Genomic DNA, 22320 nt, shown 5'->3' on the forward strand with positions numbered 1-22320 from the left:
TTTGGTTTCCAGCCATGTTCCAGCTGTGCCCACACTCTGTCCGTTCTTGCAAACGCTCTGATCGATGTTGATGCATCACAAAAAATTCTCTTACTACAGAATCCGATGTACGTAGTGTTTGACTCTTTGATTCACGCTGCTATACTTCTCTATACAGCAAAGCGTTGAGTGAGTCTTTCATACATCAAAACCCTCCGTGACAGGTTTTCTCATCTAAAAGTTTTCCTAATGCTTCATTCATCTTCGGAAGCCGACGGCCTTCCAATGTACCATTCAGCCTTTGTCCATACACCCACTTCTGTTATTCTTGATATTTTTGTTGACGTCAAGAAAGGTATCTGTCAAGGTGCCGTTTCTTCCCCTTCACTCTTCAACAACGGAGTTCTCCATGCGCAGTCAACTACTCCCACGTCTTGCATCCTCGCTGGCTTTAATTTTTCTCTCGTCTGCTATGCAAGCGATATTCGGAACTTGTGTTGCACTATCTAGCACATTAGCTATGTTTTCACGTCGCCTCAATCCTAGTATGAAGAATTCGATATTCAATTCTATGCAAAAAAGTCTGAGGTTTTATTCCCCATCAGAAATTAAGCGCCGCCAGCGGATATATTTCTAGAGAACAGTAGGATCAAGCCAACTGATCACATCACTTACCTTGGTCTCCCAATTGGGTCCTCAATAAAGCACACGGGTCAATTCCTAATAGCTCACATTGGACTTCAAGTCAGACTATCTGATGCATATTCCGTCACAAATAAGCTATCTTCAACCACGATTTGCTTTCGAAACTTTTTAACTATATTAAATATTTAAATATAGTATTTGGAAAATGTTTAAAAATTCAGATAAGTTAAATGCCGCTCAGTTTTCTTTCGTTTTACAGAATATCTTCTATGTTTCCCTCCAAGGACCCGCAATTCTTATCATATCAAAAATTCAACTCAGCTGACCCTGTTATCTCTGTAGAAAAGCAAGTGTCTATATATAATACTCCTCTATTGAGGCTAAGCCATCCTTGGTCTTCGGTACTGACCCAATAGCTTATTGAAGCACTTGCTGTGTTTTGTAATTGTTTGTTCTTGTGTTTACTGTGATTTTGTTTTATTTTTATCTTTGTTTATGCTTCGTCTTTCTATTTTTGTATGACGGGTATGCAAATGAATAATAATAGTAATAAAATGTCAATACGATAAGTATCTTCAATCCATCACAATGCTCCGTATCACAATTTACATACCCCAAAACCCAAAAGGTATTTAACGATGACTTTACCTGCTCCCACCTTCAAAAAGTCGATTTCTTTCTTGTTTTTTCACGCAGCGATCTCTAACTCTGAAAAATTCATTTCGATACTCTTGTAAAACATCATTGTGCCTTTGAAGAACAAAAGGTGCAGAAGTTGACGAGTTCTGAGCATACTCATCTCTTAAAGACGAATTTATAGCTGTTAGCTAGAAAGAAAATATGACAGTTGTTTAATTAGATTCTGGAATGTGTTTTCTTTGAAAATTCAGGGAGGTAAACTAGATATTTTTCATTTGAATCATTATGGATACTATTAAATACTCGTTTGACCAACTGTCTATTCTGAAATAAATGTATAAAAATGGCTTCATAAAACTGTTTACCCAGAGCCGTTTAAGGAGGGGGGGCGAGTCAGCTGTCCTTGGCGCAGCAACTGGGGGGCGCTACGTCTGGGGGATTGACCACTTTGATCAGATTTTTCACTTTGATTCTGCTTTTTTTGCTTATATTTATGTCGGGAAGGGGGCACTATAATTAATTTTTCCCTAAGCACCATCAACCTTAGGAACGATTCTGTGTTTACCTTTATAATAAATGAAAGGTTAATATAATTAGTACACTTTTATAGACAAGTAATGCTAGGGTACCTAATATTTTACCTTTCAGCAATCTTACTTACTATCCATGTCCCCGGGCTCTGCTGGGTTGTGTCAACCCCGGAGGAATTGTAATACGGTACTTGGACAATTTTAAATTGGAACCAAAAAATTAGGATGTTCTTAAATAGTGTGGAAAGAGGTTAATCGTTCCCAGGGATACACATAGAAACTAAATTGAATATAATAAAAAATACTAGCACTAACTACTTCCGTCTTGGAAATAAACTTTCCATAAATTCCTGGCTTCCAATCGTGATCATTATGAATATATAGGATTAAAAATCAATAAAGTCCTTTGAAACTAAAAAACAGGTAGAAGAGTAAAATTAATCAAAGTGGCCTCCAAGACACTTCATTCTTCGTGTATAGACGGTTAGCCTTCCTCACATTCATTGGTAATGCAAATTTCCCTTCTTGAGCATAACTTTTTCAGTTGAAAGTTTTCTGGAAGTTCAGTAACCCAAAAATTCAACAAATTTAGCTGAAAAAAGCAGATTGCTCACAAGCAGCCAACTGTTATATAGCTATTTAACAATTTGACCAATAAATAAATAACTAAATATTTTGATCTATTTCTTATCATAATAAATGCCGAGGGAGCATAAACGTTAGCCTCTTCTACTTATTCTGAAGATATTTGAGGGTTAGTCTGTTATTTGTTAACAAAAATAATGAACTTTAATGACAACTGGCTTCTGTCTTAGATGGACACAGTTTAATTTCCTTTTGAGCACCATGATGTACTTTATTCCAGCAAGTAGAAAAAGCATCCTTAATCTTTTTCAAAGACTTATGCCCTTTATAAATATCATCAGGAGAGGGATAAACCTTAAACTGTTGCTACAGAAGCTATATTACACAGACTAGAGTGAGAAAAATAAAAAAGGCAAAAAAAGGCAAGCCTGCTGATTCATTTTTCAGAAGTAAGTCATTTGTAGTGTACTTGTGGTCATTTGTAGGCAGGGCTCTAGCATTGCTTGTAGTAAAGAGCTTTAAGCCCTCGATAAATTATTTATATATTATATTTTTTCCAAAGAACCACACCACATGGAAGTGGTCCTCATAGAAACTTCGGAGGTTGTTCATTCGATTGGATATCGAAATTTCCAGTGCCCTTTTTACGAATCAAAAGTCATTTAAGGTTAATCAGCGCTCATGCCCTTTTTTGCTGCCCTACGCCCAAAACATCCGTTCAAAATTGTGCATTTGTTCAAAATAGTTTAAAAGTCAAACAAAACTATGCCCCCGGAGATGGTATGACCACCAACAGTCCAGGAGGCAAGGGCTGTAAGTTTTGCAGGTTACCCATTGTTTACATATAGGGGTTGTTTTTGGAAAAGGGGGGATGTTTGAACTGGGGCCTCCAAAAAGGCTTCGAGTATTAGGATAGAACTTTCAGGATATGTTGAGGTAGATGCTGAAGAAAATCAAAACACACTATATGCATGCTGGTTGTCAAAAGAGCGCGTCAGCAATATCTCAGGAAAGGCTGAGTGCATTAAGTTGAGGGCATTTTTTTTTTTTTTTTTTTTTTTTTTTTTTTTTTTTTTTTTTAGTAGTGGCTTCTTTGCAGAATTGGAATTTGAGAAAATTTTGTCTGTTGTTGTAAATGGCCACCGCAAGCGGGGACTTCCTGTGGAGGGGGGACGTCTTCTCTGCGGGAGAGAATTTTATTTTATTGTTAATATGGATTAGAAATTATTTTAGTAGAAGTACAATAATGCGAAGACCACTCTTTGGCTGCTAATTTGAGTAAAATGTAGAGTGTAGGTGGCATTTAGATTTTTGTAATGTTTAAAAGTAGTTTTTTAATGTTAGTGCCACTGAGAGGAGAGGAGGTGGGATTAATAAAAAAAAAAAAAAAAAAAAAAAAAAAAAAAAAAAAAGAATGCACTCAACTTAATGCACTCAGCCTTTCCTGAGATATTGCTGACGCGCTCTTTTGACAACCAGCATGCATATAGTGTGTTTTGATTTTCTTCAGCATCTACCTCAACATATCCTGAAAGTTCTATCCTAATACTCGAAGCCTTTTTGGAGGCCCCAGTTCAAACATCCCCCCTTTTCCAAAAACAACCCCTATATGTAAACAATGGGTAACCTGCAAAACTTACAGCCCTTGCCTCCTGGACTGTTGGTGGTCATACCATCTCCGGGGGCATAGTTTTGTTTGACTTTTAAACTATTTTGAACAAATGCACAATTTTGAACGGATGTTTTGGGCGTAGGGCAGCAAAAAAGGGCATGAGCGCTGATTAACCTTAAATGACTTTTGATTCGTAAAAAGGGCACTGGAAATTTCGATATCCAATCGAATGAACAACCTCCGAAGTTTCTATGAGGACCACTTCCATGTGGTGTGGCTCTTTGGAAAAAATATAATATATATAAGTTGAATATAAGTTGAGGGCATTGAGGTATGTTGAAGGGGACGTTGAAAAGTGATCGAAGGGCAACCATTCACCCTCGGTCTTTTTAAGTGTTACCCAACCCTCAAAAGTGATCAAAATTTTGAAATAGCCATTTTGCTCAAAATAGTCAAAAGGTCTAATAGCCTTGCCTCTGGGGATGTTATGGACCCCCAGAGCCTCTGGGGCAAGGTTTGTAAATGATGCAGTTTGTCCATTGTTTTCTACATATAGGGCTTATTATTGGGAAAGAAAAGAATGTTTGATCCTCAGTGTTTCTGAAAATACTAATGGTATTAAGGTGAAACTTCAGAGAACGTTGAGGAGGATGTTAAACTAAATAAAAGGACATGGTATACATCCATGCTATCAAAAGGGCGTATCTACAATATCTTAGAAACTGCTAATAGATTGAACTGAAAATTTCAGGGCCACTTTCTATTACTGTAACTGATTGCTTGTGACTACTTGTAATTGCGACTACCCATGGCTGCGACTGCTTCCTACTGCGGCTGCTACTAATTGCAACTTCGACTACTTGTAACTACTAGTGACTGCGACTGCTTGCGACTACGACTGGTGACTGCGAGTACTTACGACTGCGACTGCTACTAGTCTGATTGCAACAGCGACTGCTGCTGAAAATTTCGACTGCGGCTAGTTTCGACTGCGGCTGCAACTAGTTGCAATTTCGACTATTTGTAACTACTAGTAACTGCGACTGCTTGCAACTACGACTGGAGACTGCGAGTACTTACGACTGCGACTACTTGTGACTGCGTCTTGGACTAATTGCAACTGCAAGTACAACTACTTGCGCCTGTGAATTCTTACCAATGCGACTACTTATGACTGCTACTGCTACTAGTCTGATTGAAACAGTGACTGCTACTGAAAATTTCAAGGAATGTTAAGAGAGATGCTGAACTAAATTCAATCACGTTATCTCCATTCAGGTGCTGAAAAGGGTGTCTAATATCTCAGGAACTGCTAAGGGTATTAATTCAAAACTTCCTGAGAATATTGAAAGGGGGAGGGGGTTGAGCTAAATCAAAAGGGGCATTGTGTGCATCCAGAGAGCACATGCAACATCATAGGTATTCAAAAGAGCGAGGTGTTCAACATCAAAGAGCGAGGTGTTGAGGAAGGGACAGCCCCTTTCATGTACGGAATAATTCTGTTCGTTTTATCCTTTAATGTCACTCCTTACTTTCAGTTAAAAAAAAACTTGTTTTTTTTAATTTAATTTCTGAACGTTTTTCAACTAATGGAGGTTCGAATTTGGTCCACTGTACATTAAAAAAAAAAAAATGGCATTTTAATTTTGGCGGATTTATTCCATATATGAAGGGTTACCTCCTCCTCAATACCCTCCTCTTTACGCTAAAGCTGTTAGCACTTTCAGAAAAGCTTCCTATTCTGATTAAACGGTCCCCGTGTTTCAGTAGACGCTCTTAAGAAATTGGGACAAACAGTTAAGCTTTAGCGTAAAGTGGAAGGTATAGAGGAGGGGGCAACATTTCATAAATAGAATAATTTCTGTTCATTTTTCAAATAATGCCGGTAAATCTGACTCACCCTCTATGAAATGTACCACTCCCACTCACGGAAAACTCCTCCGTGAAAGTTTTATCCAGCGTAAAGTGGGCCCCCCCGTCAAATTCCCTCCAGGCAGTTCCATCCTCGCTAAGAATTCTCCCTCCCTGTAAAATCGCTTGCAGGCGATTCAGCCTGAAAAATTTTCCATAGCATTCTTTTATTTGAATAAGACTTTAATCTCTAATCGGTTTTTTGATAACTCCAGAAATCCGTGAAAACTACTTCCCGGAAATCAAAACACACGTGAAAAAGCCCCTGGATAATTCCCCCGGAACATCTCCACGTGAAAAATTTGGCAAAAAGAATGTAAGACAGTTAAAAAGAAATTCGTATGGTAATTTTGTCAAATCCCCCAATGTAACGTTTCCCCTGGCATATTACTCCCCCCCTCCCCCCAGAAATTTTCCTCCCCAAAGAAGATTCTCCCTATAGAAATCCAACGCAAGCAACCCCCCCCCCCCCACTAAGCATGGGCACTGTTCTGTTTTTCTGAAGAAACAGGAAAAAAATAAACAGGGCTTTAATGAAACAGAACAGAAACAGAACAGGTCAACAAAAAAACAGAAGACATGTTTCACTTTCTGTTCTGTTTTTTGGTAAAATCAGAAAACAGCTGTTTTCGTTCAAAAAAACAGCTGTTTAAATAGCTGTTTTTTGAACACTTAAAGCTTAAAGAAGAAAAAAATTGTAAATCATACGTTTTGGTTTATTATCAGTATTATTGCAGCATTTTCCGCAAAAAGACCAGTTTTTCAATAAAGGGGCGAAAAACTGTCTGTGCATACAACATCGCCATCCTTTTTTATGGATATTTTCATCCCTTTTCCCGTTCCTTTTTTACAAAAATGCGCTTTTATTTTTATACTGAATCTCCTCGAATTTCCCAGAAATATATACTAGTTATTTGAGACGTTTTAAAAATAAAGTAATTTTCGTCGTCAAATTGCGCAGTCAGCTCAAAGTCACAAGTGTTTAAGCAGAGCCCATAGTTACTTTGGCGGGGGACAGTCTCCCCTTCCAGACCAAGCTTTCCCCTTCCCCCATCCTGATGTTTGGAAGCCATCTGAAACAATGCATAAAAGAAGAATAATGTGCCGAAAAATGACACTTCTTACCACCAAATCAAAAATTTTCGTTGCCTCGCATCTTAAAACATCTTTTTAAGATTAATTATTTTCTAGCCAATTTGTGTGACAGACAAATCAAAAGGAAAATTCATGGTTTAAGGGTACTTTGTATATTTTTACGGCGCTTTGCGCTGGAAAACAATGTTCTTCACCGAATTCATTCTTAAGTAAATATATAAAATGAAATTTCTCAGATTCTGAATTTCAAAGAAACTTAGACCCTTCGCTACACAGTACTTTCTTTAAGCATTCTCTTCTCTTAATAGGTAAGGGATGCAACATAATAACAATTGTACTTTTGATAACTTATTTCGAAAATTTCTTTCACTTTGCGGCAGAAAATACTTTCTCCAACCCATACACTTGCTTCATTATAGAAAGTGTTACTACATCAGAATTTTGTTTTAAGAATACGAGTGGGCATGCTTTTGATTATTTAGGCACGTTTTCATAGTCCAGTCACAAAGGAAAAGGGGTAGTGATAACCTCGACTATCAATGTTTGAGCAAGTGTAACGTGTTTCCGGATCGGATAGCCTGTGTTGCAACCTCATTTTTTGACAGACTCCCAGCTCCCCACTCTTTTTCTCTATTACTTTCACCGCCCTCTTCTTTAGACACTGCATCGGTTTATTCAGATTCTTCAGCAAGCGTATCTTCATTTCCGGAGTTTTCAGAACAAGGAACAGAAAGGCCGTCTCAATCGTTTTCAACAGTTGGATCGACATCTTCGACTTCATCAAAGGATTCCAAGCAATCTTCTTCAAGGATGCTTCGAGTGGACAAAAATCTAAGAATGCGTGCAAAAGATGAATGAAGACAATGTTAAAAACCTGAAGTTCAGGAAAGGGTTCATATCCTACAGGCTTCGGTGACATTGTTCCCAGAATCAGTCACAACGCGGAACATCTTATTTGTCATTGAAAACTTCCTGATTGCAACTTGGATTGCTGAAAGGATGTTAGTAGTTGTATGAGAATGCTTATGCCTCTTGAAATGTGAAAGATAGTGGTGCAACCTCTGTTTATTTTTCATCTTCCTGGGGTAATAGGCAGTGATACCTATAAAGCCAGATCCTTTTGCAGACCAGCAGTGAAAAGTCAAGCTAGTCTGAGTGGCAGATCTTAAAGCAGCCTTCTGAACTTCTTTTTTTTCTTGCAGCAAAACTTATGTGACGATGGATAGTACCCCCAAATGGTGCTTCAAGCCCCCTGTTGTTGTTTTTTTTTAATAAGCTGTTTCATATCTGGCTTATCAAACGTAGAAAGTGGCAATTTTTCCTTAAACAAGGTTTTGCAGCAGAACATCCGCAGACCAGCTTGATTTGATCGATTGGAAATAAAAATCGTCGTATCTCTGCTCTTCTTATTCCAAATTTCACTAATCCATTGCCCTTTGTTTCACTTGCTTTACTATCTGGAGCTCTCTCAAGGGAAGTAGCCTGACTTGATATATTTTTTTAGTTGGTTTGGTTTTGTTATTTTCTGCATCAGCCGCGTATACTTTATCTTTGTGCATGATCAATTGTGTGCTTCCTTTTAAGATAATATATAAATGTCATGGCAGAGACTTCCTTAGCCTTTAGAGACGCTCTTCAGAAGTTGCACCTAATACTTCCTTTGCTTCCTTTTTTCCGTAGGGTACCCAGAGAGATGTCTTGGAACATCCAAGTCGTCATCAGAAAATGACATCATGCTTGTCTTATAAAGGCTGATTTTAGGATTTTTCACAAAATTAGAAGCACCTTCCAGTAGCCTACCATGTTGAAAATTGCACCTCCAGCCAAATATCTGACCTCTTCCACCTCAGTGGCGTAATTAGGGGAAAGGGCCAATTTCCCCCTGGGCGGTTTCGTTTGCGCAATGAGCCAAGAAAACCTGTCGGCAAATAAAAGCAAAATGACAGCTCCTAACTACGGTTTCCTAAAAACTTAGACAATTTGCAGCACAGTATAATAATATACAGTATTTTAAGGTTATTTCATTTATTATTCTTGAAGTGTATTGTGTATTGACCATGGCCCAATAGGGCTTTTAGTGTTAATAAATCATATAATATAATATTAATTTTTACGGGAATTTACTTTTCTATAATAGGTTTTTAAGAGACAGATACAAGAAACAATATACTGCTTAGTGGCATTTTCTTAATTTATTGTGTTGTATTGCAAAAATTACCTTGTTCACCGGTAGATGTGTTATTCTAGAGAATGAGAAAAGTGTATCAGCATTTTATAAGACTTTGGCCAGCTAGGCCAGAATCAGCTAGCTAAGCCACTGTTTCAACTCTAGGCTTTTCCCTGAAAGGGTTTCCATTGATTATATTTAGAGATGGTAGAAAAAGTATATTTGGCATCTTGAAAACTTATATGTTGTTATGATGATGCAATAAAAAGTGCCAGAAAAAACATATATTTTTACTAGATAAGACTTCAATGCACTTACACTCCTCTCTGGCTAAGCGTTAAAGAAAATTTGCAATTAATAATCGGTATTTATTATGTATAGGCTAGTATGGTAATGATTGCAAATTTCTGTTATTTAGCAGCATAAATTCCATAAAAACCGTTGAATTAAAATTTTCCTGGTTAAAGGTGCAGATTACTTTCCATGTAATGTAGAATACAGAGGCCCTACCAATACAACCAGAATATACAGCAATAAGTGATTTGTTTGAATTCTGCTTCACCTAGACATTATCTGTGCAAATATGCTGCTCAATTGACTGAATAACATACACAAAAAATAAGTTGTTTTAGTGGAACAAAACTGCACCTTTACTGTTCTCCCATTTACACACCTACCTACTCTCATCTGACTCCTAAGACCTAATTTTGCCTAGCTTAAACAATCTAGCAGTATATTTGATATGGTAGACACACTGAGTGCCATCATTTTACTTACTTCTGCTTTATATTAACGCTCAAATTCCAAAAACTGTATGGGGCGTAACCACGCTTCTTCAAAATTTCAAATTACAATTTAAAACACTATTTTGTAGGTTCGAAATTTCTTTATATCTCATTTTCGAATCTTGACTTACTTGACTTACTTATGTCTCCTGCCGGGCGCTGCTCGGCGTAGAGAGTGACGTCTGCCTCCTCCATCCACTTCGGTCCATGGCAAGCGTTTGCAAATCGCTCAACCTGATATTTGCCATCGTCAAGAACTCAGACAGGCTGTCAGACCATTGTTTTTTCGGTTGGCCGCGAGGTCGCTCTCAACCGGCTTTGACAGGGTCAAAGTCAAGGATTGTTTTCGCAGGTATGTGTGGAGGCATTCGAAGTAGATGTCCGAACCATCATAGTGTTCGCTCGGCTGCTTGGGTCGAAAACCGAGACTGCTTGGTGAGCTGCAGCAGCTTCTCATTGCTGACAAAGTCGAACCATCGTAGACCTTCGATCCTCCTCAGGCTCTTCGACTGAAAGACATCAATTGCCTTGAGGGTTTCGGCTAAAGCTTGCCACGTCTCAGCTCCATAGAGCATCACAGAGCCGACGCGGGCGTTGAGAATCCGCCGCTTCGTTGTGCGACTGATGTTTGGTTTTCGCCAGAGGTGACGGTTCAGTCTGCCCATGGCAGAAGACGCTTTGGATATTCTTACTTGTAATTCAGAAAAAAGCAAGCCATCTGAAGAAATTATGGAGCCCAGGTGGGTGAACCTTTGGACAACTTTGATGCTAGTGGTGCTATCCAGGCTAACTGAAGGATTGGCAGCAGGAGAGGATGGGTCTATGGCCATAATTTTGTTTTAGTCCAGTTTATCTGCAGTCCTACTTTTGCAGCCTCTTCTCGTAGGATTCGAAGCGCTTCCAGCAACTGCTCCATGGAGTCCGCCAGAATGGCCAAGTCATCGGTAAAATCAGCATCTGTAATGACACGATCTCCAAACTTGAGTCTAAAGCTGAGACGTGAAGTAGTCCTTGTCATAACGTAGTCTATGATGACATTGAAGAGCTCTGGGGCAACTGCACATCCTTGACGCACTCCTGTTGTGATTTGGAAGAACGGGCTGCGGCGGCCGTTCACTTGAACACAGCTCTCCGTCCCATGGTGTAGAGCTTTGAAGAGTCTGCAGTATTTCTCAGGGAGGCCTGTCGATTCTAGAATCCGCCAAAGAGCTTCTCGGTCCACTGAGTCAAACGCAGCACGGAAGTCGACGAAGGTAAAAAAAGCTTTTTGTCGGAACTCCGCGGCTTTTTCTATGATTTGTCGGATCGTAAAAATCTGCTCGATGGTTGAACGGTCCGACATGAAACCAGCTTGCTCCGGTCGCCGGATTTTACGAATGATATTTCGACATCGATCTAGCAGGACCATTGAGAAAATTTTTCCTGGGACAGACAGTAGGGTTATTCCACGGTAGCTCGAGCAGTCGCTTCTAGAACCATTTCTCTTCCATAAAGGGATAATGACACCCTTCCGCCAATCCTCGGGAATTATCTCGGTTTGCCAGATTGTAGAGAACAAGGTGTGGAGAAACAGGAGCACAACAGGACCTGCATATATTAGCAGCTCCACACTCAGGCCACAGATACCGGCAGCTTTATTGTTCTTGAGCCTTTTTACTGCATTTCCAATTTCTGATGGGCTGAAAGGCTCGTCTGGAGGAGCATCTGTTTGGTATCTTGGACTGCCAGGTTGGCTGGGACTATCAGTAGGAGGCATACACGTGCTAGTGTTGTTCAGGAGTGAGCAGAAGTGGTCCTTCCACCGCTTGAGACAAGAACCCTCATCAGAGAGAAGTGTCCCATCCCTGGATAGGACGAGTCCCAATGCTGGTGTTTTATTTTCTGTGAGATTGCGGAGGTGCTTGAACAGGCCACCCATGTCTTTCTTTTTTGCTGCTAGTTCGATTTCATCGGCTTTCCTTGCAACAAACTGAGTTCAGTCTCGGTGAATAAGTCTGTTCCGCACTCCATTGAGCCTCCGATAGGTGGCCATGTCCCCAAGAAGTCTTGCCCTCCGCCTTTGCTCTATGACCTGCAGTGTTTCGTCAGTTAGCCACGATTTCTTCGAGAAACTCCGCTTGCCAAGCACCAGCTGTGCTGCTTCGCTGGTCTGTGATTTAAAATACTTCCAGGCGTCTTTGCTGTTGTTGAGTGTGCCCAGGAGCTCAAAGCGATTTGATATCTCAACACTATACTTCTGGCGAGTATATGGCTCCTTTAGTTTCCCAATATCCGCTGCTACTGGTTTTCTTTCCAATCTTTGTGCATGGAGGAGCAGCTGGACGTCAGCACATAAAAGCCTGTGATCTGCATTTCTGGGCTCTTGTGATTTGTAAATTCCATAGCGTTTCGGTAATGATCTCTAATGTTTAGAACTAATGACGTAATCAATCATCGTCTTTGTGTGACTATTGTTACTATACCACGTGTACTGGTGGATAGTCTTACGTTGAAAGTAGGTGTTTGCAATCACAAGTTCATGGGATCGGCACAGTTCGAGTAGGCGAAGGCCGTTATCGTTCAGTGGGTGGGGGGTATACAGGTCCAATTGTGCCACGCCAAACACCCATATCATCTCGCACTGTAGCATTGAAGTCACCGAGAAGAACAGTGACATCGTGGGGGAAACTGTTGACAGACATCTGGACAGAGCAGAGTAGAACTCTTCCTTGATTACGTCGTCAGAATCGTTGGTCGGGGCATAGCATACAAAAATTGTCATCTTGCCATGCTTGTGCCCAAAGCGGGCCTTCATTATTCTGCCCGATACAGCTTCGTGCAAGAGTAAGGCCTTTTTTGCAAGGCCGTTTAGCGCGAGGCCAACACCATTTCTTCTCATGCTCCCTCCAGACCAGACTAACGAGTGATTATCGCCTATTCGCTCTTCTCCACTTCCAGAAAGACGGGTTTCTGTGAGACCTGCAATCGCCACTTTATTCTTACGAAGTTCTTGAGAAAGTAGGTTCTTTGATGCAGGTGCATTCAGGGTCAAAACATTCCAGGTAGCTATTCGAAGCCCCCTTTGGTCTAGAAGGTTCTGACGTCGTCAGCATGTCCATTGACGCGCGTAGGTCGAGATCTTAAAAGGAGGTCCGGATCCGAGGCTATGCAGTCACTTTGCGTAGCACTTGATTTTCAGGTGGATGGTCACTAGCCCAACCGACCCTAGGCCTGGAATCTGATTAGAGCTAGGTTTAACCTAGATACTGATATTCCCGGGGTGGGCTCCACCCGCCACATGAGGTTGCAGCAACCCTGATCGGAGTGTTTAGTTAGGGGATGACCCCATATCCAGAGGCACGTGGTCAGCAGACAAGGTCTGCATCATTCCGGACGAACTCCATCAAACAGTTAGAAAAAAAAAACAGAAACAGGACAAAATAGTTATTATAAAAACAGAAACAGAACAGAACAGGTAAATAAAAAACAGGTCATCTGTTTCTGTTTTTTTTTTTTGTAAGAACAGAACAGAAACAAGTACTTTAAAAACAGAACAGAAACAGGTACTTTAAAAACAGAACAGAAACAGAAAACAGAAACAGTGCCCATGCTTACCCCCAACCAGAAAAAAAAATTCTGTATACTTCCCAATAACAAATTCTAGGCGTAAACAATGGGTGAATTTCTTAACTTACATGCCTCTCCCCACGGAGTGTGGAGGGTCATTTTATACCTAAAGACATAATTATTTGATCGTTTAACTATACTGAACAAAATGGCTATCTAAAAATTTTAATCAGATAATTTTGGGGAAAAATGGGCGTGGGAGGGGGAGGGGTCAGTTGCCCTCCAATCTTTTATGTCACTTAAAAAGCGCACTAGAACTTTGAATTTCCGTTCGAAAGCGCCATCTTCGATCTTCTAGGACCATTATTTCAATACAATAAACCCTGAAAAAAAAAAACAAAAAAAAACGCATCCGTGATCTTCTGGCAAAAATAGCAAAATAGCACATTTTTGAATTTAGGAGCTTGAAACTTCCACAGTAGGGTTCTACGGTACTCTGAATCTGATGGTGTGATTTTCATTAAGATTCCACTAATTTTAGGGGTTGTTTCTGCCCTATTTCAAAAAGCAGGCAAATTTTATCAGGCTCGTAACTTTTGATTGCTAACACTAAACTTGATAAATCTTATTTGGAATATTTGGAATTAGCATATTAAGCTGATTCTTTTGATATATCTATTGATATTAAAATTCCGATTTTTAGAGTTTCGATTACTATTGAGCCGTGCCACTCCTTACTTACAATTCGTTACCACGAACTGTTTGATCTATCCATCTATCTATCTAAGGTACTGATAAGCAAATTATACTATCTAGTCTAGTAAACTCAGATTAGGGAGATAGGGCAATGATATGGAAAAAAACATCAATAGTGCAAGCTGATGGCACATCCCAACTTTCCTGCAAAAAGTTTCAGTGCCAAAGGTTTTGAGGCAAAGTAATTTAAATATTCGACCATTTTCTTTTTGCTTTGCTGTCCAGGCAATCCGTGAACCATATCTTAGATTTTTAAAAGATCTTTGATATTCAGGTATAGACTAAGATTTAACGGTCCACTTATTGAACATCCGTCAGTTAGTTATTTGAAAAACTTCAACTCAAGACTCTGAAATATTCTACCAATACAGTCTCAAAGACACTGAGGAATCTTTTTAAACGTTATTTTTAAGGATAACTAGTCGAAACTACCTGACTTTGCTTAGAAAATTTACAATTGTTTAGTAAAGGGGTCTCCAAACTTTCCAGCCTTAGGGCCATACTGATTACTCCAGTAAGTTCCGAGGGCCAAAACCATATTATCATTGTTGCCAGTGGTAAGAAGTGAAATAGTCCACTGATGAAAAAAAAGTCCGTAAAACGGCAACACTGCATATTATTAGTTTTCCTGTTATTATCTGTAATTTCTAGATTAGTCGTAGAGTACGAGCCATGAGGAGTAACGTGACACGACATCTGGTGGACACAAGCGGAAACTGATTTCTAGATGGCAGTAATTGGAATATATAAGAAGGCTAGTGGTGCAAACACATGCCAGTTCCTATGACATTGTTGTGAAATAAAATAGTGCGTACCTCCTTAAAACATGTTTGTGTGTGTTTAAGTTTACGACATCTTTGTAACAGTATTTTGATTTGAATTGTTGCTTTTGTGTGGGATTTAGTAGTATGGAAAAGAAGCGAAAAATTGATAGTGAATGCAGAAAATTCAAAGATCAGTGGAATTTTCAGTATTTCGTAATTGAATTGAGTAACAAGGCGCTATGTTTGATTTGCAATGAAAGCATAGCCGTTCTCAAGGAACATAACATTAAACGTCATTATGAAACAAAACATTTGCAAAATTACTCAAAATATACAGGAAGTTTGCGGACAGAAAAATTCGAAGCTATGAAGTGCGGATTGAAATCGCAGCAATCTTCATTTACAAAACTCAAAACTGAACAAGAGGCTGCAACTCGTGCCAGGTTTCGTGTGGCTCTTGAAATTGCAAAACGGGGAAATCCATTCACTGATGGAGAAATGATCAAAGAATGCACAATTGCAGTAGCCGAAGAAATGTGCCCTGAAAAGGTAAATTTATTAAAAACTGTCAGTATGTCAGCAAACACTGTGGCCCGAAGGGTAGAAAATATCGCTGAAAATATATCCTCTCAGCTGTTCGACAAAAATGGACATGTTGAGTGGTTTTCTTTGGCCTTGGATGAGTCAACGGATGTGTCAGATACTGTTCAGGTGTTGATTTATATTCGAGGAGTAGATAAAAGCTATGAAGTGCATGAAGAACCTCTTGATATGTATAGTATTCATGGCACAACTACTGGTACAGATATTTTTAAAGGAGTTGAAATGGCCATTAATCGAAAGAACCTTTGATGGAGACTTGAAATGTATGGGAAAGATAAAGGAGTGGTCACTTTTGTGTCAAAGGCTGTAGAAAATGGCAGTGGTTCAAAACAATTAGTCTCACATTGTATCATTAATCAGCAGTCTTTGTGCAGAAAATGTATGGATATGTCTGAAGTTCTGAAACCAGTCATATCAACTCTTAATTTTATCAGATCTTTTGGGCTGAATCACCGAAAATTCCGACAATTTATTGAAGAGATTGGAGAAAATGACTTACCTTATCATACTGCCGTACGTTGGCTTAGTTGTGGGAAAGTCCTTCAGCGCTTTTTTGAACTTCGAGCAGTGATAAAAATTTTTTTGAATGAAAAGCATAGCCCTCTTACTGAATTACAAAACAACGCATGGCTGTGGAAGTTAGCATTCTATGTTGATTTGACAAAACATGTGAACGAACTGAATTTGAGATTGCAAGGAGAAAACCAGCATCTTCCTGATTTATACACTAATATCAAATCATTCCGGAAGAAATTGATACTGTTTCAATCGCAACTATGAAGTAAATGTTTTTCACATTTTAAAACATGTGAAATATTCAGCCACACCACTGAGACTGAGTTTCATATCGATTTTGCAATCGAAACTACGAGTGCTTTGAAAATAAATTTTGATGCTCGTTTCTCGGACTTTGATGCCATTGCGAATCAAATTAAGATTTTTCAGAATCCTTTTGATACTGACATTGAAACCCTAGCCCCGGAACTTCAAATGGAAATGATTGATCTACAGTGCAGTAATATAATTAAGAACAAATATTAAAACTCATCTTTGTTGGAATTTTATAAGAGTCTCCCACTGAGTCAATTTGATAATTTGCATAAATTTGCTCGTGGGTTGTTTTTTGTTTTTGGTACTACTTATTTGTGTGAGAAGACCTTCTCCAAAATGAAGTACACAAAAATGTTTACAGATCTAAATTAACTGATGAGCATCTTAAATCTCTTTTAATAATTGGTACAAGTAAAATTAGTCCAAAACTACAAACTATTGTCAGTAGAAAATTTCAATTATATAAATCTCATTAGTATTTAATATATATTATGCTTTTTATAAGTTATGTTTTTATTTAAAATGTAGAAAATGTTAGTTGGATTCATTTCAATAATTTGTTAATTATTATATACTGAAGTTAAATTTTCTGCATTTATACATGTCTTTACTCGTTACAATTCTGTGTTTCTTTATCCAACTTATCACAAAAACATTAACAATGAGCCTAAAACAATGGTATGAGTAGTTAGCCCATGACCACATCAATGTAGATGTCATATTAATAATTATTCAACATAGAATTAGAATACTTCAGTAAACTAAATTTAATTTGCTATAAAAAACATGTTCTCGAAAAGGAGTTTTCAAGTATGTTAGCTCACCACGGGCCGGAGAAAATCTGTCCGCGGGCCAGATGTGGCCCTTTGGCCGTAGTTTGGAGACCCCTAGTTTAGTATATACTTTTGGTACTACATTTCTGAATTATTTTTGCTTCCTATTAGGCGATTAGTTGACCCCCCCCCCCAGTAATTGGAAAAAAATATGATATAGCCTATTCCCCTTGACTATGCGGATATGGATGCCTCTTCCCCCCCCCCCAATAAAAATACTGGAGCTATTCCCCTGAATAAAGCTAGCAGTACTTATCTTGCTGCTTTGCAGTGGCACTGCAACTGTAAAAAAGGAACAGAACTGATCAAGTTAAACATAAGAGCACATACCTGTTCTAAGAGCTTTTCTAATTCAATTATTAAATCGTCCGGTGAAAATTCATTAGACAGTAACGGGACACCTGCTTCATCATTACACGAACTATAAAAATGCAATCAAAATAAATCAAATGCTGTAAGGACAAACATTTCTACTGCCATCTATAAAACAATATAATTATATTTTGTATCAGTTTTAGCAAGTTCTGACAATAACATATACATAAAAAAAGAATACCTAAAATTGTACTTTTACGATGGTTCTAAATGGTTAGAATTAATTACGTATAAAGTCACCTATCAAAAATTGCGAGCCTGAGAAATGTTCTTGATTTTCAAAAAAGGAGGAAAACACCCCCAAAAGGGTGATTGATGGAAATTTCACCATACAATACAAAATACCGAACAACTCTATGAAGAGGAAACTCACAGCCAAAATGCAAAATTTTGTATATTTTTGCGTAAGATGGTCAAAGATACAAGCTTGTTCGATTGTTTTTCTTCTTTTTTTTTCACGGGGTGATCGTGCTCCTAGGATATTGGGAGAGGACTCGTTCAAACAGAAACTGAAAATTCTGAAGTGTTTTTTAAGTAGCAGTAAAGACTGTTCCACAGCAAAGTGGCATTTTCTGCCTTATGCGGCACTAAAGATCAATTTTGTGGATCAAAGAGAGGCAAAAAAAGTATGGAGTGAAAATCCGGAGATAGCCAATCAATTTGAAATTATTGGATAAGGATATATTGAACTTCCCAGTTTCAAACACAGTATCAAAGTCGTTGGAAGAATAATAAGAAGTGAAATCAAATCCATTACGACCAGGAAGGATTCATACGAATTTCTTAACGAAATATCGTCAGTAGAGAAGTGTTTGAACTTCGTGTGTCCGTCTCTTTGTATACTACTTTCATCAATAGGTGTCGACATGCCTCATTTAATATCTTCTATCGGAGAGGATATAACGTAGACATGCACACAATGGTGTTTAATGTCTCCTGTACAAATAGGATTGGCTTAGCAGCTGCATCACCATTTATCATCCCGATTTTTAATTGACACACTGCACAATCTCGGCTTCTGCTCTTCGTACTTAGAGGTAAAACGATTTGAGAGATGTGGAGCAGTATATCAAACGTTGTTGGAAGAGTCCAAAGAGAAAGCACTTTTTTTCAGTATGTAGGAGAACACGTCGATTATAATATTGCTACTATGGACGGCCTGAATAACTTTCATGGAATGGGTCTTATTGAAGTGTCTACACCTGAGTTTTCGGCAATGGAGATTTCAGTGTCAAGAAAAGAAGTAAGTAGAGATAAGATAAAGTCAATCGGCACCGTGCCATTCTACACTTACCGAAAACCCACCAAGTCGCAACCAAGGATTTTTGTTTGCTTGACAAAATATAGTGACACTTATGACAATGAATGGAGGTTGAAACGCTCTGGCGCATCTCTGGCTTTTTCAAAAGCTCTTACATGAGCTGGTCGGCCTTTATGTGGTCAATACACCAAAAGCTACCTCATCCGGGAAAATCGAATATTTGTTTTTTGCTAAGGATTAACCACAACCCAAGCGATATCTCCTGCGTTTATTCTACACTTATGAATGCTAACGAGCGCGCTTATCGAGCTGGAGAAAACTCTAGTCATTATCTTTGACCAACCGCTTTACTGGAAGGCGAAGTGTATCGTCGATGCAGAGCGTGCCACAAGTGCTTTAAGAAATGCTATTGTTGCCCTGGGTGGATTCTACACACGCATGAGTTTCCCTAGGTTTTCAGGAATCAATAGACCGAAGATGTAGCCAAGGGGCGAAAACCGTTTTCATTTTGATGGTGTTTTATACTCTCAGAAGACTAAGTCACTTAGGCTTGGAATAAGTGAAGGTGAAGAGGTGCTATTGGGTAACGAAAAGATTGATCAAGTGGATAGCTTCACTTACCTAGGTAGTGCTATTAGTAAAGACAGTGGATGCGGTGAACATGTTAAAAGTGGAATAGGCCTGGGTGTTTGTTTCACAGTTGGAAAAAGTTTAGAAGGATAGTAAGATAAGTGTGTAAAGCAAGATTAGAATATTGGAAGCTACAGCAGTGATAACAGTGGTCAAGTATGGTTCTGAAACGTGGACTCTCCGAAAGACTGAGGAGAATTTATTAGATGTTTCTCAGAGGAATTTTCTATCGATTGCTTTGGGTACCCACCTGACTGACGATTTTCAAACAGTAACCTGTACAAAATATATGGTTCTATCTCGCTTTCTAGGGCTATAATGAGAGAAGGGTTGACATTACTAGGACACATTCTGCGGATGAAAGATGACAGGGTGCTTGCTGTTTGTCGAAAGGGTGGATCAGCAATATCTCAAGAACATCTAAGAATATTAAGTTGGAACTCTCAGGGCTACTACTATTACTACTACTTACTGCTACTACTATTGAACTAAATAAAAAACGGTTTAAGTGGACACAGGTTGTCAAACTAGCAGAGATAAATGTCTCAGGAACAGAAAAGAGTATTAAATTTTATTTTTCAGGGAAAGTTGAGGGGCTGTAAGACTTAATTAAAAGATTTTATGTGTATCCAGATTGTCAAAAGAGCGTATTTCCAATATCTCAGAAACAGCTAGGGATGTTACATTGGGGCTTTCAGAGCGTGGTATTTGGGATGTTGAACTAAACAAAAAGACACTATTTCCATCCAAATTGGTCATAAGGGCGTAGTGACGATATCTTGGGAACGACTGAAGATATTAAGTTGAAACTGTTGGGGTTACTATAAAAAGTTCTGTTCCTTCTACTCCTAATATTACTAAACTAATACTACTTGTACTAATACTTCTGCGACAATTTATGACTGCAACTACGTGAATTACTACTGGGACTGTTTGCGTTTGTGACTACCTGCGGCTGCAAATAATTGCGACTACGACTAATTGCGACACCAACTACTTGCAATTGAGACTCCAACTACTTGTGACGGCAACTGTGACCACTTGCAACTGTGATTGTGATTTTATGCGACTGCAACTGCAGCAACTTACGACTGTGACTGCGGATATTTGACAAAGTTGCCCTGACTACTTGTAGCTCCTACTGCGACTACTTGGAACTGCGACTACTTGGAACTGCGACTACTTGCGACTGCTCCTATTATTACTACTACTACCACTACTACTACTACTACAACTATAGAACTAAACTAAAAGAGTTTAGTGTGTCCAAGTTGTTGAAATGGCCCAGATGCAAGGTCTCAGGAGTGGAAAAGGGTATTAAAGTAGAAACTTTCAGGGAAATTGCAGGGGGATGTAAAATTAAATCAAAATAAACTATGTGTATCCAGATTATCAAAACGGTGCCAGTGCAATATCCCGGGAAAAACGCAGGGGATTATGCTGGAGCTTCAAGGTATGTTCTTGGAGATGTTAAGCTAAACCAAAAGAAATTATGTGCTTCAAATTGTGTCCAAAGGTCATATCTGCGATATCTGAGGAAAGGCTAAGGGTGTTGAGTTAAGAATTGTCAGGTTTGTGTTAAATTAAGAATTGTCAATAAGCGTAAGAACTGTCAGGTTATCAATTGAAAATGTCAGGTTGAGTGGAAAATTGAACTAAATCAAAGTGTACTATGTGCATCCAACGCTGTCAAAACGGCGTATCAGCAGTATATATTCGGAACAGCCTAGACTATTAAGTTGAACCTCTCAAAGCATATTGAGGTGGATAGTGAAATAATGGAAAAGCACTATGTGCATACTACTATTACTACTACGACTATTAGTAGTTCTACTAGAGCTACTGCTACTAATACTACGATTAATAAGGCTACAAGTATGAAGGTGAAATTTCCAGAGATTGTTAATGGGACTGTTGAACTGAATTGAAACGTACTATGTGCATGAATATTGTCAAAAGGGCGTACTCTGAATATCCGAGGAACGGCTTAGTGTAGTATGGTGAAACTTTCAGGGCATGTTGAGGAAGGTGTTAAAACTAATTGTATGAGGTAGGATTTTTAGCGACTGATGAGGCAGATGTTGAACTAAATCGAAACCAAAAAGGCACTGTTTGGATAACACTACTGCTACTACAACTTCTTTTATTACTACTACACCCACTGCTCCTATTACTACTATTGTTAACGCTAATAGTATTAAGGAAAACTTTCAGGGAAATTTGAGGGGTAAGTAAAACTAAAATGAAAAGGCATAAGGTGCATGCTGGTTGTTGTAAGGGCGGATCAGCAGTATCTCAGGAATGGCTGAAGGTATTAAGTTGAAACTCTTACCACTGCTACTATTACTACTGCTACTATATTTAAACTAAATCAAAATGTTTAAGTGCATCCAGGTTGTCAAAATATCCTAAGTACAATGTCTCAGGAACAGAGTACCATATTAAATTGTATTTTCAGGTATATTTTCAGTTTTTATTTCAGGCTGCAAAACTGAATCAAAAGGTACTGTATATATATGTAGATTATACAAAGGGGGTATATGCAATATATCAGAAACAGCTAGGGGTGTTACATTGGAACTTTCAGAGCGTATTATTGTGGATTTTGACCAAAATCAAAAGACGCTATCTCCATCAAAGTTTGTCATAAGGGCAAAGATCGGATATCAAACAGTTCGTGGTAACGAGCTGTAGGTAAAGCGCGACCCGGCTCAATAGTAACCAAAACTCTAAAAACTGTAATTTTGATACCAATAAATACATCAATGGAATC

At 38.7% G+C, this 22320-nt stretch overlaps 1 protein-coding gene across 1 annotated transcript in view; it reads right to left on the minus strand.

Annotated features, from left to right (window-relative positions):
• Positions 1-22320, minus strand: part of Gos28 (golgi SNAP receptor complex member Gos28) — an 84217-nt gene that overhangs the window by 22069 nt on the left and 39828 nt on the right. The window contains exons 3-4 of the mRNA XM_089086640.1: positions 17612-17702; positions 1273-1451 (exon numbers count right to left, since the gene is read on the minus strand). Of these exons, the coding sequence (XP_088942766.1) occupies positions 1273-1451; positions 17612-17702 (270 nt within the window). The remainder of the gene's footprint in view (positions 1-1272; positions 1452-17611; positions 17703-22320) is intronic.

The sequence above is a fragment of the Artemia sp. Qi Xiang Cuo genome, chromosome 3, assembly GCF_049724085.1.
Source record: "Artemia sp. Qi Xiang Cuo chromosome 3, ASM4972408v1, whole genome shotgun sequence".
In the NCBI taxonomy this organism is placed as follows: Eukaryota; Metazoa; Arthropoda; class Branchiopoda; order Anostraca; family Artemiidae; genus Artemia; species Artemia sp. Qi Xiang Cuo.